Genomic DNA, 18,675 nt, shown 5'->3' with positions numbered 1-18,675 from the left:
TGGGACCTTTAAGCTGAATCCTTTTTATGGGCTCACAAAACAATAAAATAATGCACTGAAATGACAGGTGCACATTAATTTTTGGGTTTTTGTAGCCACTAATATGATTGTCAGCAGTGTAGTGGTCAGAAACTGTTCAGAAAAAGACCATGATCATACTATGACAAATTGATAAAGGCATTAAAGTCAATATTTCCTGGTACAGTATTTATTTCTTCTTTGAATAGTGGTAAAAGCCTTCATCTTGACATGTTAATTTCTTAGTGGTTAGCTTTTCTTTTTTTTGACACTTTCTTCTTTGTGTGTCTAAATAAATCCTAACACACCGAGAAATGTGTTTCTAAACAAAAAGAAAAAAGTAAGTACTAAACCCACCATGCTTTAGCCCAGCGGCTCTTCGGCTATTGACAACAGATTTGACAGTTGTGACCAAATCTAAGCCCATTTTCCTCCCTTTATTCCTACAGATGTCACTCCTGCTGTTTGAGTCTGATATTCTTAACTGTGTGACTTACTTGTTAAATTCCCATTGAGTCCCTTTACAGAGGAAAGTGACCAAACATAGACAAACAAACACAAGAACTGTTAAATAATAAACCACTCCCATCTGTTCGGAGCACTTTGTTCCTGACACATTAGGTATATATGACAGTTTTAATAATGCATATGTTGTAGACACGTGGCAATCCCGTCACCAGGCCATGATGCATTTAGTGCACGTAACACCATAATGTCACAATATCACATTTGTTGCTCTGCGTCCTATTTCTATGGTTCCCTGTGGCTGACATGTCACTTCCCTTTCTGTCTCAGTCCTTTTCATCTGTCGTGTTGATTATTACCGCCCATTCTAATGGTGCTGGGTTGCCATGGATTCACTGGTCCTGCTGGAGTTGAAGGTGTTTTTCATTTGTGTTGAATGCGTGTGATATCGAGAGGCTTGACAGTTTGAATCTCTGAATGAAGGTGAAAGGAAAAGCAAACATACCACGCTGTTATGGTTTCCTCCAAGCTACAGATGACATCATTTTTTTTTAGCTTTCCTAATTTCCTCATCATAAAATGGCTTCATTCACTGTTCTCCAGGAAGTGTATTGTTATTTGTGCCATAATATATAGTCATCTCAAAGATGTTAATCCTTGTTTTAATAGGAAATAAAAATGGGTTAAATGTGACAAAAAAAGACCAGAAAAGGCATTTAAATTTGATGAAGAAGTGGCAGAAATGGGAGTAATGTAGCAAAAATGCATTAAAGGAGCAAAAATATGGCAAGAAAAAGTGATGAAAATAGGTTAAAATATTGCAAGTTTGGTGTAGTTGCAGAAAAATGTTAGAAAAAACAAGTAAAATATATTATTAGTTTCTTGAAGGCATCTGGCGTCCCCCTCCCAGTGTCTCGCATCCTGACCCCAAGATTGAGAACCGCTACTTTAATGAAAGCACTTATAAAAGCTAATTTGTTATTTTCTTCATTCACAATATACTGTGTCTCAAAGGGGAAAGAGGTCTCGATAATTATGCTAATGCTAGCACACAAATTAGCACCATTAACAAAAAAAGTTGAAAAATAAATCCTTTGACCAGCGCTTTTGAAGGCAAGTCAATATATGTAATTAACTAAACAATGCCAACTTCATCCCTTTTCCTGTTATTTTCCTGTACACAACATGAATACAAATGACTATTTGACCTGCTAAATAAGCTAAAATGTTCGCATTAGCTTTAACCATGACTCTAACTAGATTAATGAGTTACTGTCTGAGTTACTGGAGTATGATTCATTATCCTGCATTCAATCGATCCTCTACAGTGAACAAAGACACGAACAAGATAATTGGTCATCTTTAAAACAATGATTTTCCTCCCCGTTTTTTTCTTGTTATGCAATTTTAGGTTTTATCGAGTCCAGTTTACCACACGTTTTACCTTTTTTTCTTAAAACTTTGAATTATAAGTAAAATACAAAGATCTGCAATGTGTTTCCAATGTTATTAGCACACACCTAATTAACATATAGCATCATCTTTATTCACAATTAGGTGACCTGCTGGCTGTAGACAAAAAGGCGAGTAAACACAGAACTATAATGACACTAATGTTCTTAGTTCTACAGCTGTGAAATTATGAATTATGTAAATTGTAGCTACACTAAAATTAAAAGAACCACTGTCATTTTTGGTAAGTTAAGTAAGGGTGCAGCATTTGATATATATATATATATATATATACACTTTTTTTCTTTGATTGAAAATATGAATTTTTGGCTGAAGTAAAGTTTTTGATTGAAAATGTTTTGGTTTTTTTATTAAAGTTTTTTTTTTTAATGAGTTTTGTTTTTTTTATTTAAGTTTTTTTTTGATTGAGTTTTGTTTTTTTTGTTTTTGTTTTTTTAAGATATTGTAATGTTTTATTGAATAAAAAAGACACAAATCTACCTCCAGAGAGACTGACAGCTGGTTCATATGTTCTTTTGAAGGCTAAAGCCCATAGTTATATGTATAAGTAATGCTTTTAACATCTTTATTGGTTGGAAATAAAACACATATTTATAAAAAGTGAGAAGAACTTTTTTTCTATGTATGACATTGAAAGTCATTTCACCAACTTTTAAAATGTGTCCAAACAAAGAAACAGTCTTTATGACCATATCTTTTAGATAATAACGACTCAAAATTTAATTTAGTGACTCCATCATCAAAACAGTCTACCTCATTTTCCTGCAATTCATTAAACGACCTTGCCAACAAAGAGGAGAATTTTATCTGCAAGTCATTAAGTTGCACATATTTTCCTCCGCACATTGCAGTGCCTTATTCACAGCCTTTATTCAAAATGAAATACCAAGTCTTGGCTTTTTCCATCCTAACGGCAATCTTTTTATACGCACGGACAAACATATCTGGTCCCATTCATCTGCATATGGTCTAAATGCGTAGCATAAAAACTGGACTCCTAAGCTACGTGTACTAATTACATTACAGTAGATAGACTTCCCATCCTCTTGTGTTGTTTGCTCTGGAGCTCCCGCCATCATCCCAGCGTGCCATGTGGCATGCCATGATTGGACGATGTCGTTAGTTGCAGATGGATTGTTGACTCTTTGGATATTACTTCTTAAGCTGCTGAATAAAACAGTATTGGAAGCGTGCAGTGGTCTGAGGTCTTTATCGCTCCCCGGCAGCAGGCATAGCTAAAGGGACCCATCTGAATGTGTCAGTCACACTTTACCTCAGTTTCCCACTTCAACTCTCATTTCAGCCACGTTGAAAGAAAAAATAAATAAATAAATAAATAAATCTGATGGCTTGCGGAGTGTGCTGGTGATCATTCCACTCATAGATCTTTATGAATGGATTCCACAGAGTTAGATGTTCGTTGGAATACACTATTCTAACCGTATGATTTCTGTGTACACGCGTTAAGATACGTAGCGGAGCAGCTTTTGTTTTTCCAGTTTTACCCCTTTCCGACTAAAGACGGCCAACTCCAGATTATTTAATGGTTTATAAGCAGTGACGTGCAGTCAGGGTAAGCAAGGTAGGCAGTGCCTACCCAAGGGTGAATTCATATTTTGATTATTTGTTTTAATTATAATTTAATTATGAATGATTTATTTTTCAATTTCCGATAGCCTACAGTACCTATAAGTTTGAAAGTGTCAGCATTTGTTCTTTTCATAGCCCAAATGACTAAACATCGCTATTTCCTGGTACAGCTGAGACACTGCACAGTCTCACTCCCCTGTAAGGCAGGAGGAGGCCACGCCCTCTTCCAAAAGCACATTGCTGCTCTGCCTCTGTTCCCATAGCACGTTTTTATGTGTTCGCGCATGCGCAGTCAGTTCCTCAAAATGAAAATAATTTACATAAAAAGGCAGCTCTCTACGCTGCCTTAGGACGTAACTGTGCTATGCTAAATGCTATACGTAAGTTCACAGTGCATTAGTGAATTGATCCAGCTATGTTTTCTAGCTAGTGGGCGGGATTACACTACAGGCAGGATGACAGCGGTAGAGACGATAAAGAAACTTTCTTTTGAGGAAAAACAACAGCTTTAAAAAGATGGGAGACCAACAACTAAGCTACCAGAGCTTCAGCAAAGGTAAGGTCAGGAAATGTTTTGTATTTTCCACAGTGAATGGTACAAAAGGAAGGACTGGCTTTGTGGATGCTCCTCACTGAGGCTGTTCCGAGTTGTTGTTGTTGTTGTCATTTTCTCCATGTTTCTGTGTTTCCAACACAAACAATGGATGCGCTGCCGTATCATGAGATATATCTTGTTGGGAGAGTATGGAGGCTATATTAAATAATTGCTTATGTTTCTTTGTTTGATTAACACTTGCCAGCAGAAACGTCTGAAAATGTCATTGGTGGTCTCGATTTGCAACGTGCCTACCCAACCCTAGTGGTCATGGCACGTCACTGTTTATAAGATTGTTCTATAAGATTATTCTGTGGTTTTTGGTGTTTAAAGAGTGAATTTGTCCTAACAATTGGCTCTGAAATGCAACAATTACATTACGGCAGGGATCTGTGCGTGCTATAAAAATGAATCCTGGCAGTGTCACTGATTGCAATCAAGGCAACTTGAAAATCCACCTTTCCCAGTTTAAAATTCAGTTTTCCGAGTTCAGCGGCAATGCGTCAAAATATCTCAAACATGACTGACCACTGTAATTATTCCAGCAAGATTGGTTTTGTCTTCTTTTTGAATAATATGTTAAAGTTTTATTTATTCAGACACGGGTCAAGGAACCTTCAAGGGAAACTTCAAAGCAACCAGCAGACGCCTCTGACAAAGACTGGCAGTTGAAAGTCAAAACATGTCTGGAGATCAAGGTGGATTTCGTGATGAACAGTTGAATGAATAAATCAAACCGTAGCATATTTTATTACCACTATAACATGACTAAAAACTATATTTTATCTTTTATTTTTTTTATTTATTTTGCCGAGTAGGAGCTCTGAGTTCAGGTGACGTTCCAAGTCAGTAGAGAGTCGAAAAATCCTGAGTTACGTTAAATGCAAAATCAGGTCATGTTAGATGTCATTTGATCAGATGTGTGGTTTGGATGAAAGATCGATAGTTGGACAGAATCATTGTGCATGTGCTGTGTTGAGATTATCAGAGCTCACACAGAGGACAATCAAAACTAATCTATGCCTGATTTTTATTAGTGTTGGGGTCCGTATGATTTCAATAAAGTTGTGTACACGCATAAATATAGTCGAGCAGTTTTTGTCCCGATTTTACAACTTTTCCGACCAAGGATGGCAAACTCCAGATTGTTTTATGGTTCATGGGATTATCCTGTTGTCTGAGGTGTGTGAGGAGTGAATTTCTCCAGATAATCAACTCTGAAACTGACACTGATATTGAACTTGTTCAATATTTACGACCAGGTCTTTAAATTAACCTTTTAGATGACCAGCCAGCATGGTTAATAGATTCTTAAAGTTACCAGGCAACCAACCACCAGATACATTTTTTTCCAGCAGAAATATCTTTCTTTGAATAGTTTTTATTTTAGTTGATTGCAGAAATACAAACTTTTAATTTAAAAACAATGTTGTAACAATGCCTAAAAGGTGTAATATGGAACTTTGGGTGTGACAGAGAAGTGAACTTTTTATAAAGTATATTCTCATAACTTAATAAACAAACTTAACTCAAATGAAAATAGGATCTCTGAAACACTGTTTGAAGTTAAAAAGAATAGAAGTAATCTGTACTAACTAAGAATGACATGTACTGTAGAGAAAACATGTTTTACTAGCATGCATGCGTATTGTAAATAAATCCCACTCCCCACAAACTGTATAGTGCACATTTTAAAGGTGAACAAATGGTGGAATACCAGCCACTCACGACCCAACATCCATTTAGTAATAAAACTCCTCAATTTCTTCTTCTTTTCAGATCCTCTATCATCTTCATTTTCCCCTGTGTCAGCAGCAGCCTTCCTTTTTTGCAGTTCAGGTTTTTTAACACCTGATAAAAATCTCCATGTTTGTTTGTTTTTTTCCTAACTCATTTTACAGCTTAATTTTAGCTCCCATTGTTTGTTTTGCGCTGTTTCGTTCGTCTTCTCCGATACTAAACCATAACAATCAATAACAATAACATCTTAGCGTAAGCACGTAGCCAATTGCTGTATGACACGTCACAATATAGTGTTCATGGGAAAGGTAGGATTAGTACAACCAGCAGTGTTGCCAGATATACATTACACAAACAGCCCAATCTGGCAACAATGACTTTCCGTAGCCTGCCGATTCAGCAATGGTGTTTCATTCTTCACCAGACAAAATGGCTAGTGACGCTACAATGTTACCTGACATAATTAAATTTTTACCCGCAATTGGCGGGTTGGCGGGTGCTAATTGAAAGCCCTGTTTACGACTAAAACTCGTATGTGAGGAAAGTCGACGACTCTTAACCTCGTGATTTGTGATGTTAAACGGAGAAAATCCAGAAGCGAGAAGACGGGGAAAAACATAACGATGCAAATAAAAATAGACTTTTCCAAGTTTATAAGTCCGATCTCCGAGTTCAGTGGTAGGTCGTCCAAATATCTCAAACATGACTGAATACTGTATTATTAGATGTATTTATTTTTTTTCGACTTTCGAGCTCTAACTTCAGGTGGCGTTCCAAGTCACTTTTTCAAGTAGAGAATCAAAAAATCCTGATTAAATGCAGAATCAGGTCATGCTAGATCATGTTTGATGATTTCTTGCTTGGTGGAAGATCAGTGGTTGGACGGAATCATTATGCGTGTGCTGTGCTGTGTCGAGATTATCGGAGTTCACGAAGAGTACAATCAAAATAGTTTGCCAGATATTCTCAGTTTTTCAAAGTTATCCTGATCATGGCACCATTTTTATTTTTTGGTAGGGTATAACAGGGTTAGGGAAGAATAAAGTTCATATTTATGTATTTATGGTATACAGTGTCATGTATAATTCCTCAAATGCAAATGTACAATAGAGGTAAAAAATAATGTTAGGTTTGGTATTTAAATTTGAATGACAGTACAGTGGATCACCACAGAATGTAGCTGTCAGGCTATTTGGGATCATGAAATTAATTAAAAATGTGGGTTGTTTTTTGTTTACTTCACAGAGCTTAAAGTGAAATTAGCTGGTGTATGTTTTGTATTCACAATACAGCTTTTATTTCCATGGCCTTGACCACCCACTGCGTCTCGGCTGCTTTCATTTAAATCTCTATAAGGAGATTATGTAACTGCTTGGATCTCTGAGAATGTGGATGTGTTTGTCTCTCTTTATTTTTTCTGGAAGATCATGTCATTCCTCCCACATTTGTCTAAGTTCTCCTTTTTCTAAACAGACTGATATCAAGGATTGTTCCCAACAATAGAGCTATTGTTTATAGAATGGAGTTTTAGCAACATCCATTCTGTTTCCTGTGTTTTCAGTGCTAATGATTCAACCAACACATTCTCACTGCCAACTCGTCGCATATCAACGTTCCCTGTGACGCTAAGGGTCAGCCTGTGGCAGCAACTGTTTTTATGACAATTCTATTGAGAAATTTACGTTTAGGATTTGAAGTCTTATTTTGAAAAGTTGTTGTGAAAAGCAGCTTACGGACCCGCAGCGGTGAAAATGAACACCAATGGGTCCTTCCGGAAACGTTGATACAGTATGTGACGCGTTAGGAGTGATTTCTAAGCAAAATGTTGTAGTCAGACAAAAAGGGGGTACGTGGAGTCAGAAATAAGAAAAAGGGGGTACTAGAGCCAAAAAAGTTTGAGAACCACCGGTTTAACACATCTTTGTGCACGTCTGTAGATTCAAGACATGTTGGGTTCAGTTTTCATAAACTAAAGTAAAGAAAAAAACGCCTCAGTAATGCAGCTTTCTAACATGCATTTTTGAATATATATTTGACATTCTGGCTGCTCATTACAAAATATTTACCATTTTTTAACTTTACCTTTTCTTTCTTTATACAGAGCAACAAAAACTCACCCTGGACCTGTTGTGCATTTGAGTGACAGTCCAAAGGATGAAGGCAAGGTGAGTGAAAATGACCAAATTCTAAACCCCATCCCCTCGTAGATCACAGAGTAACTTTACAGCAGTCCCAACCACCTGCTCTTATTTTTATTTTTTATTTTTTTTCCGTCTTTTGGGTAAAACCTGTTTCTTTTCCCCTGGGTTTAGTTCCTCTGGGTCATGTTTTTATCCTTATTGAAAAGAAAGTGCCATGTGGAGATTCCTGCAAAAAGAGCCGTCTTTGAGAAGCGTATTGATTTCCCCGATGGATTTTACCGCCTTTGGGTGAAACTACATTTGACAAGCTCTGAGGACATAAAAGAGAGGCATGGGTTTACTGCTGCTGTCACACACTTAGTACAAAACAATGGGCAAATTCCTGCATGAATCATTAGGAAACATTGTTTTTTTCTGAATGTTTTCAAGCTGTGGCCCAAAGAGCACATTTTATACCAATCCTGTCTTTTGCATTGCAGCGTTTTTCCCGACATCTGGTGCTGACAGATGCATTTTAACCTGACTTTACTCTAAGGGTCAGAGTATAGACTTAGACACACTTTATAGATCTCTTTGGGCACATTTGCAGGAAATCTTAGTAAACAATATTCTGCTTACTGTTTACACCTTTTAGAAGTAGAAATGAGAGGCAATATAGAAGCTGAATATGCAATAAAAAGCACTTCAATTGCACGCTTGTGGAGGTAGACATGTTTACGAAACTGTGGAATAATAAATAGAGGTAAACAGATCCAAGCACTAAACCTTTGGATATAAATGCTGTTTTCGGCACAGACTAACATTGGGACCAGAAATACGAAGCGTAATACTGACAAGATGAATACATCATATGTGAATCTCTATAATGGCGATATTCAAAGGGGTATTATGTGTATTTAAAGGCTAAAAGTTTAAAATTGACATTTAGCTTCACAGCAATCATCTACCACGCATTTATGGGATGGGTTGTGTATTGCTTTAAAGAATATAGATTCTTATACAAAACTTTAACAATTTTAGCCCATTTGCCCAAATTTTAAAGGTGATGGCTATCCTAATGGTGGCCGTATCAATATACTGACATTCTATCCGTAAGCAGAGCCCCTCATTGGCCAGTTTAGGTCACGTGACCAAGACTAAACCTAACCGTAAACCTAAACCTAACCCTAAAAATTGTTGCGATATAGGGTTATAACCTAACCCTAACCCTAACCCTAAGACGCTACGTACGTGTACTTTGGTAAACGTACCAATAGCACCGGGCGTTGTCCATATGGCAATTGTACAAATAGACACTTTCAATTTTAAATGATTCTTAGGGAGCACTCACACTGGTTGAGGACAGCTGATGATTTTATCACCTTGGTTTGGCTCGGTTTGAGTCCAGAGCTCCGCTTCTGATCCGCTCCAAGCAGCCTCTGGTGCCGTTACATGAGCTAACCAGTTGAGACTTCTCTAGGCAGACAAACAGAACCTGAAAATGAAGCTCTCCATGGGTCAAAACGAGCGCTCAAGAGTGCCAAGAAACTTTTTCTTTCTTCGTTTGTTCTTTCACAACTTTTAACAATGGAGCAGCAACAAGTTGGCGTGCTTTAGTTGTTTTAAAGCCCTGTTTCACATTGGCGCCGGTTCTACCAATCACCCACAATGCCATGTGCTCTATGTCATCGCTGATACTTCCTGTGTTTGGCTTTGATTGGAAATGCTCCGAGACTGACAGAAACAATCGCTCTAGAATTCACCTGTTTGATCTGTTCTAGACTTTGTTTGGCCAAAAGAGACGGATTATCCAAGCAAACCAAAAGTTCTAGGATCCATCGGTGTGAATGCACTCTTAAAAACCGTTGTGACCGGTGAGAGGATCAGTACGTAAAGTCCCGACCGTGGAGCGATGGGTGAGCACTGTGGAGGAAAGTTAATAGCAAATGGGAAAAATGGACAAATCACAGAAGACCGGAACAGGACGCTGCCATCACCACTTCCACCGCCAAGTTGATTACTTAACGATATATGTGTTACACCTTTCCACTGTAAGTGTTGAAGAAAACCTTAATATTAAAAAATAAGTTAAAAAACAGAACCGTAGTGTCAGCAATGTCATATTCTTTAGCACTAAACAGCTTACGTTAGCTATTTGAACAATATATCTCATTTTAAGGGTAACTGTACGGCATTTTTATTGCAAGCTCTATCAAAACATCATAGATACGATACTAGAGGTTTAGTCAGGTAATTTTAATTGTACAGTAGTCAGGATAAGGTCAGACGACGCCATCTTGTGTCTTTCACCATCTCGTAAGGATGTCACAACACTGAAAATTTTCCTTTTACAAAATGACTTTATGTCCTTCCAGACTCCAACTCTGATAAGTCTACTTTTTCTCCTACTCACTAGTCGTGCGTGGAAACCTCCGTACGAATTTAGACCATCGTGAGATAGGTTCGTTTTAACCTACTGATGATGGGTTGTTGCACTAGTCGTGCTGGGAAAGCTCTGTACGACTAGTGCCGGTACATGTACCCTTTAGTTTCGACTTGCTAACCATTGTCTTTCTCAGTCTTGCCTCTCCACAGGAGCTTGTCTATCCTGATCTCCCTCCACTGATCTGTGATCAGATTGTGACAGCTATTCTCTACTCTCTTTCACTGTGTGGATAAATTGAACCCCAATGTGCAAAGCTGTCATTTGGGTGGTTAGTCACATGAGGGCGGTTTTCAAAACATAAAGGTTCAAACAGAACCGAACAATCATCTATGAAACACAAGCATGTTGGTTCATGATAAAGATGAACCACAATCTGACGGTTGATCACAGAGAAAGACGCTGCTCCACTTAAAGCCCACACTCAGATCTTTACTTTTTAGACCATGTGGAGTCTGTACAGTAGGGAATGTTTTAATGGACTGATGTTCTCGTTCAGCCTCTGAGTCGTACCTCTGTAACTGTGCTGAGCCAACATGTACTGGAAATAATGAGCTGAAAGCACAGCTCTGGTGTTGCTGAAATACTGTGTCTAAAACTGTGGAACACGACTTCATGTCATACTTTGTCTTCTGAAACAACTTTCAAAATTAGAGGTTTGGTAACAAACGGGCCCCCTGGCACTACTGCAACAAGGGGAGTTATGTAATGTACACTGATTCTGATACATCTTTTATCACTTGTTTCTACCCTATTCCCGGCACTGCTGCAGCTGCTTATAGGGTTTGAAAGTGGGACCATCGTGCAGTGGGACCTCCGCGCCAAGAAAGCAGACTTCAGGATCTACTATGACGAGGTATGCTTTACCATCATGTTCTTCTAATGGAGAGATTTTATAGAGGTTTCGGTAACTCTTTACAATAACTCCTTAGCCTGTATTTCTTATTATATGTACCCCTTAGCTCATGTCATACATTATTTATGTGTGTCTGCAGGTTTGTCTAAACATTTTCCTCTGTCTCGTCCAACATCAACCTTGAATTTAGAATTATTATTGATGAATGAGAAATATGAGAAATGTGTGCATGTAAAAAAAATCTATAATGTCAAAAAATAAATTCACAAATGTTTCTCTGTACCTCCTCAGAGGTGTTGAAGTACACGTAGGGGTACGTGTACCCCAGTTACTGCATTATTAAGCATTAATTAACAGTGTATTACTATTTTTATCATCATAATGTATTACCTAACATGAATTAACATATCAGATAATGCATTAATAAGCTGACATAAACCTTAATAAATGTATAGGAGTGCCTCATAAGCATTATACAGTTAACCATCATTAATTGCTTTTTGGTTTTTGTCAGGTTGCAAATGTTATGTAACACCTTACTTAATAAACACCATAAGTAAATGATTACTAGAGACGTTATAACGTTTTACTAATATATTAATGAATGCATATTAAGTACGCGTACATAAGGATGAATTTTGACATTATGTAAATTGCATTAATGCTTAATGATGTATTAATTAACTCTGTGCAGTAAACACATGAATTAACTGCTTATTAATGCATTATTATTAGGTAATACATTAATGATTGATAACATATTATTAAACTGTTAATTAATGCTTAATAATAATAATAATAATAATTATATAATAATAATAATAATAATAATAATAATAATGATTATATAATAATAATAATAATAATAATAATAATAATAATAATAATATTATTAAAATCTTTATATTTGCATTCTCATTTATCAGATCAGTTTGTTAAACATATTTGTGGTTCTCACAGTAAAAGACCCATTTTTTTCCACTCGAATTTAGTGTTTTTGTGTGATTTTAAGTCCATTGTGTTTATACAGTATGTCAAACTGATCAATGAACTATAAATTCATACAGCTAAAGTTGCGCTAAAAAAATGATACCAAACAAGGAAAGTTATAAACTGTTTTTATGGTGAGATATAAAGGTAAAAATCAAAAGTAGTCAAACGGCCAGTAGTACCATGGACTCCAGAGGGTTAATGCATTAATCGATATATTCAGTAATATTAGATAATAAATTATAATGATTAGATACTTATTATTTAACTGTTAAATACTGCTTAATAATGTATTAACTAACATTTATCATGGAATTCATCTATAATTAATACACAAAGTTAAATACAAAGAATATTTTAATAACTTTCTGTCAGCTTTAAATGAACACTTTGAATAGTTTTATATAAGAGGCAGACGATGGATGGATATACTGTATATAAGAGGCTATTACAATCCAATTTAGCTTTTGGCTGAGAATGGTGTTTTTTAATGTTTTGGTGTCTTCTAGCCACACTGTTGGCCCCGCCCCTCCTATAAAAACTTGTTGATTCGGCAAACTGTCGCGAACAGGATGGATTGAGAGAATTGTGAATAGAGAGCTATAGTGAGTATTGAGTGGTTAGTTAGCATAGCATAGATTGTTCTTTGGTGATTTTAAAGTATAAAGTGGCTGTTTATTAATTGTAGCCCCGCCCATAATCAAGGCAAAATCTGTGTGGTTTAGTTACTTAATAATGTTGACCCTGGCATGTAAACCATAAAATTCAGCAAAGGATAAAACTCAGCGACTGACAAATGGTGTCTAAAAGTCTCATTTTGTTGATAGTGGGTGCAAATGTCAAAATTGGTGGGTGTGACTGTTTTGAATTATTTAAGGTGTGACAGCTTTAACCAGCACTGCTTTCTCAGCAGGTGGAGAGATTTACATGCATTTGAATTTAGATCTAATCTGCTTCTTATTTCCAGAGTAAATGTTAGGCCTCACAGGCAATAAGCCTCACCCAGTTACCATTCTTTTTCATTTTAATTGACCATTGATGTCACGTTTATTGGTGCGCTCCAAGTTTGTTTGTACAAAATGAATGCAGAAAAGATAGTTACCAATGCATAATAGAGTTTTTTATTTCCTCGCGGAGGTATCTTATGCACGGTGGAAAGTGAAGTGAACCTGCTGTTTTTTTAAAAATCTTTTTAGGCTGACATCAATGTTTTCTAATACAAACCCATAAAAATCGAGTCATTTCAAACAGGACACTGAAAAGAATGATTTCTGTTGATGTGATTAGATTTCATTTGGTGCATTTAAATGTAGTATATTTGAGAATAATCACTAGGACAAAAGGTCAAAAAATTAAAAAGAGCAAAATGTGAGCAAAAGAAAAAATGTTAAGTACCTTTTTGGTGTGTGCGGTTTTCCCTGCTTCATTTGGGGAGCACTCAGGCATGCTTGTCTCACACGTTACCAGGTGAGTGGAAACACAGTGAACACATTTACACTTTTCAACAACACAGATTGAAGCACTTAGCGCTGACAGAGAAACACACGCCCCCTTTCTTTTCAACCTAATTTTAAAGTCTCTGAAATGATTAAAAAGTGGCTAATAATGGCCACCTGCTGAGGCCGATCAGAGTATTAGGCTTTAACTGAGTCTAAGCTGACATTTTAACACTGAAATAACATTTTTTTTTAAAGCACAGCAGTTTTCCTACTGGCAAAGACAAAGGGAATATTATCCTGTTAACGTGTTGTGCGTGTAAGATTTTTTCAGTTTTTCTATTTGTTCAATAAAACAGATTAAACTGGAACCAGGTAATTTTAAATTATTCACTTTTTGTTTTATCTACCACTGTTCACCTTCAATGGCCTAGCTTTGTGTGTGTGTGTGTGTGTGTGTGTGTGTGTGTGTGTGTGTGTGTGTGTGTGTGTGTGTGTGTGTGTGTGTGTGTGTGTGTGTGTGTGTGTGTGTGTGTGTGTGTGTGTGTGTGTGTGTGTGTGTGTGTGTGTGTGTGTGTGTGTGCGTGTGTGTGTGTGTGTGCGTGTGTGTGTGTGTGTGTCCGCCTTCAATGTGTTTGTTAAAGATTTGCCACATCAAGCGCTAGTGAAATGTGTTAGAGCGGTCGTGTGAATTTTTCAAAATAAAACAGTGTTGTGTTCAAGACCACACAATCCGAGACCAAGACTTGCCCGAGACCAGAATGCACCGAGACCAAGACAAGACCAAGACTTCCGGGAGCCGAGACCGAGTCAAGACCAAGACCATAAACATTTTTTTTTAAATTTAAAAAAAATATATAAATAAATAAAATTATGACAAGGTTCGACAGTTATATAACATTCTCTCTTTAGTTTTACTTTCTTTTAAATGCATTATTCTTTCACTCCACACTTCACCATAATAGTGAAAGTAACAGATTACAAGTACTCACGTTACTGTAATTAAGTTGCTTTTATGGGTACTTGTACTTTTTTTGAGTATATTTTTAAATCAGTAATTTTACTTGTGTAAGTAGAGCAAATCTTGCACAATTGGAACTTCTACAAAAGCACCAGAAAGGCTTGCCAAACTGTGCAATTATTTTTTTAAATCAAATTAAACCAATGAATTCTATTCATTTTTTTTTTTTTTTTTTTTAATGCTCAGTCTCTAAGTACAGTAAATTATGAACTCTAAACCTGAGAAACTAACATGCATTAATCTGATTGGTCGGCTATGATGTGATATATTTGATTATTGTCTGGTCATTTCATTTTTTGTAGTTTCAAAATGTCCGTTGATCATTTTTATACAAACAATAATAAGTTACTCTGTAACGCTCGGGTGTAGAAATGCAACAAATTACTTCTTTTAAAACATATTTAAGTACAATTAAAATTGCTGATTTAGAAATATAGCATAGAAATATTTAGTTTTTTGACAAAAAATAAATAAAACCTCCTCACTGTCTGTTTTGACTTAAAAACTCAAGGCTGAAGTAATGATTACATGGTCAGTATAGTTTGTACTTAATTCTGCAGCATCTCTTTTTGTTGACTCAAGCTGCACAGGCGTCTCTGCTGGCACTGCCATCTGTTCCAGGACTTTTTCATCCTAGTTTTGCATTTTTTTTTTCTTTTTTCCTAAACATGAGAATAAATTCAGACCTGCTCTATAACTGCCTCCCGCTGATGTTGCTGGATGAGAATCAAGACATAGGTCTATACTGAAAGCCGTGTGTGTTTGGTGTTTGTGAACTGGCGTTTCTTTTTATCTCACCCGGTGCAGGCCATCCACTCTGTCAGCTGGCATCACGAAGGGAAACAGTTCATGTGCAGTCACTCGGACGGCAGCCTGACGCTTTGGAACCTCAGAAACACCACCAAGCCATTCCAGGTCACGTTCCCTCACGGTGAGACATGCACATGTGCACGCACGCACACACAGATACTGGGCCAATGAAACACTGTGAGGTGTATAATATGGAGATAGATACTGTTTATAATGTGAGTAGTTGCATGGTTTTCATTTTATACTCATATTTTTATTGTTATAGAAAAAAATCTAATTTCAAAAAGTAACATATTGTTTCATATTATGTTTGACATAAACATTAGTATGTATGTATTAGTATGTATGCATTAGTATGCATTCACGTTAAAGTACATGACAAATACCCAGATGTATACTATATGGAAACATTTTTAAGTATGCACGGTGAGCACACTAGTCATACTCAACCGCCCCATGATGCATTGCGAGCAGAATGTAAAATTGCCCTTTTCATCCCCTTTTAGAAAAAGAAAGCATTTCTTCTTGTCTTCCATTCGTTTTTTTTTTACCACTTTTGTAAATAGGGCTCTTGTTTTTGAATTGACCGAAACTTTTCTCACTACCACAATGGCTGGTCTCCGGAATATCAGAAGTGAAATGTGTTTCTGTTAGTTTTATGGATCAAAAGAGCACATGTTGATATTCTACTTGGTCGATTTCTCACTTAAATTGTTTTCAGAACTTTTAACTCATTCATTGCCAGCCATTTTCAAAATTTCTACCCCACCTCAGTGCCAGCCGTTATAAAAAAAAAAAAGAAAAATAATTTTGTTTCTAGCTTGTTTCGTTCTTCTGTAATCAGTAGTTGAATAGAGGCAAGTTTCACACAAATCGCCAGTTTGTGACAAAAAGCTGAGAAAAATGTGCAATTTTTTTTTTTTTTTTGCTTTAGGGACACCTCAACATTGGTTTCCTTCTATAAAACCACAAACACAACACTGAGACTGGGCTTTTGATGACAAAATTATTATTACTTTGTTATCTAGGGCAGAGTTGAATGGATTTCTTACTGTATTTTGGCGTTCCTCCAAGTCTCTCCCCCCGTCATTCTTTACACACGCAACTTCCTCCTCCTCCCGGACAGGCCGAGTGTCACCACTTGCCCCATTTTTTTGATCGTATATCTCACCATCACAACACTCTCAATAGTCTACTTAGTTCCACACATGCTCTGGTCGAGTGTGCGCTGCTGTGAACTTCAGCATCAACTCTTGTAACGCCGTTTTCTGTCTCGTAAACTCCTTTCCTCTCCCTCTGAGCTCTGCTTATCACGGGTTATCTCTCATCCAAAGGTGCGCTGCTGCCACCTACATGTCACCAGTTGGTCACTACATCATAGTACAAGTTAGATATTGACAGGAGAGCTTTGTCACACTGTTTCCTAGCAACCCCAGCCAAAAAAAACACAATTCACATCTAAAATTAAACACTGCACATAAAATACTGAGAAGAATAAAAAAAATACATCATGTAATAAATAAGCAAACAAAACATGAAGAAGTATACATATACATTATATACAATACATTCATTGTACATTTCCCTCTTAAAAGATCGGGAATCGTTACGAATCATAATCGAAATAAGAAATATTAAAACCGGAATCGTTCAAATTAAAAAAATGCCGTACCCTAATTAAAACCAAAAGTAGTGTTATAGCTATATTTTTCTCTATTTTATGTCAACAGATGTTGCTTTTTATCTGACTAAATCTAGACTGAAGACCACAAATAAGACTTTAATTAAACATCCCTCATTAGTCAAGGCACTAAAACCAACAGAGGGAATACCTGCAATCAATGTGTGCTCAAACCAACAAAAAAAAAAAAAAAAAAAATGCAAACTCATTAACACTTTATTAAATATTGGATTGCAAGTCAATTTAAAAAATAACACGGATCACAGCGGCGGCTTGTCAGGTCGAGTCTGGAAGAAAATCTTCCTTTAATATTTGAGGTTTAGCAGCGTTGACTGACAGTAAAATGAGAATATGAGGTGTCTCTCCCACTGGGGATAACTAAAGCCCTGCCAGTCAACAAATATGTGCTGTGAGCCAGCCATTACACCATCACACCCAGCACTTCTGTGATGGGTTGCCAAATGTTCCCATCTGCTTGGTTTTTGCTTGGTTTGTTTTGGTTTGCAGCTAGCTGCTGCGGCTGCTGCTGAATGCCGCCGTTAGCCTTTAGCTGTTGTTGCTCTGATGTTCCACAGTCAGTTTAAGGATTAACTGCACTGTCACCAAACAACAAACCATGACCTCACAAAGCTTGGATGGAATAGTTGAGCAGCTTCACTTAGCCTCAACATTGCTTTTTCAAACATCGCCTCAGTTAATCACATATTCAACATGTTAACTGGTGCTGAACCAGAAAGATCCAATTACCTTAAGGGTGACCATATTTAGATTTCCAACAAAGAGGAAACTTGAGCCAACCTTGGCATAGTACTCAACATTTTCTTGAATATATCTTGTAAGGGCAAAATAGAATATAATAGATAAATAAGTTGTTATTGTCCATATGGTTTAAAAAATTATTTTACAAAGACAAAGACTTTAAAAGAATCAGAAATCAGTAGTGACTCAAGTCATTCACCGTTATCATGCATTTTAATAATCTGTTCCTTGAAAATTCTCATACATACCTTCTTTAAATCTCTCAATCATTGAAATAATGACAAGCATCACCTCCTGTAAATTGAAACTATAACAAAGAACTCAAGGCTCACAGAATATTAAATAATCATTTAATGTACACTTCAATAAATAACCTTGTCTTTTTTCTTTTTTCCTTGTGTGTCACCATTTCGTCAAAAAAAAAAAAAAAAAAAGCGGCATCTTTAATGATTATGTCACATGTGAGTAAAATTACTCTAATGGTGGAATTTCTTAGATTGAGTCAATATTAGCTGAGTTAAAGTGTTTTAACTCCACGTACTCAAGGTCCCTGGGAAACCCGGTTAATTTGATTACGGACAAGACGGTAGAAGAGGACATGTGCTGGTAAAACCACACGTATGGTCACCCTAATTATTTTTAGACAAAATAAATCCAACAGACATCCTGAATAATAAA

At 36.6% G+C, this 18,675-nt stretch overlaps 1 protein-coding gene across 11 annotated transcripts in view; it reads left to right on the top strand.

Annotated features, from left to right (window-relative positions):
• LOC114454909 (syntaxin-binding protein 5-like) overlaps window positions 1-18,675 on the top strand; it is a 170,799-nt gene that overhangs the window by 92,802 nt on the left and 59,322 nt on the right. For all 11 annotated transcript variants that reach the window (XM_028435824.1, XM_028435822.1, XM_028435820.1 and 8 more), the window contains exons 6-8: window positions 7,983-8,046; window positions 11,217-11,300; window positions 15,555-15,678. In XM_028435824.1, coding sequence (XP_028291625.1) covers window positions 7,983-8,046; window positions 11,217-11,300; window positions 15,555-15,678 — 272 coding nt within the window. The remainder of the gene's footprint in view (window positions 1-7,982; window positions 8,047-11,216; window positions 11,301-15,554; window positions 15,679-18,675) is intronic.

Source organism: Gouania willdenowi, chromosome 21 (genome assembly GCF_900634775.1).
Source record: "Gouania willdenowi chromosome 21, fGouWil2.1, whole genome shotgun sequence".
NCBI lineage: Eukaryota > Metazoa > Chordata > Actinopteri > Blenniiformes > Gobiesocidae > Gouania > Gouania willdenowi.
This window is presented reverse-complemented; position numbering and strand designations above follow the sequence as displayed.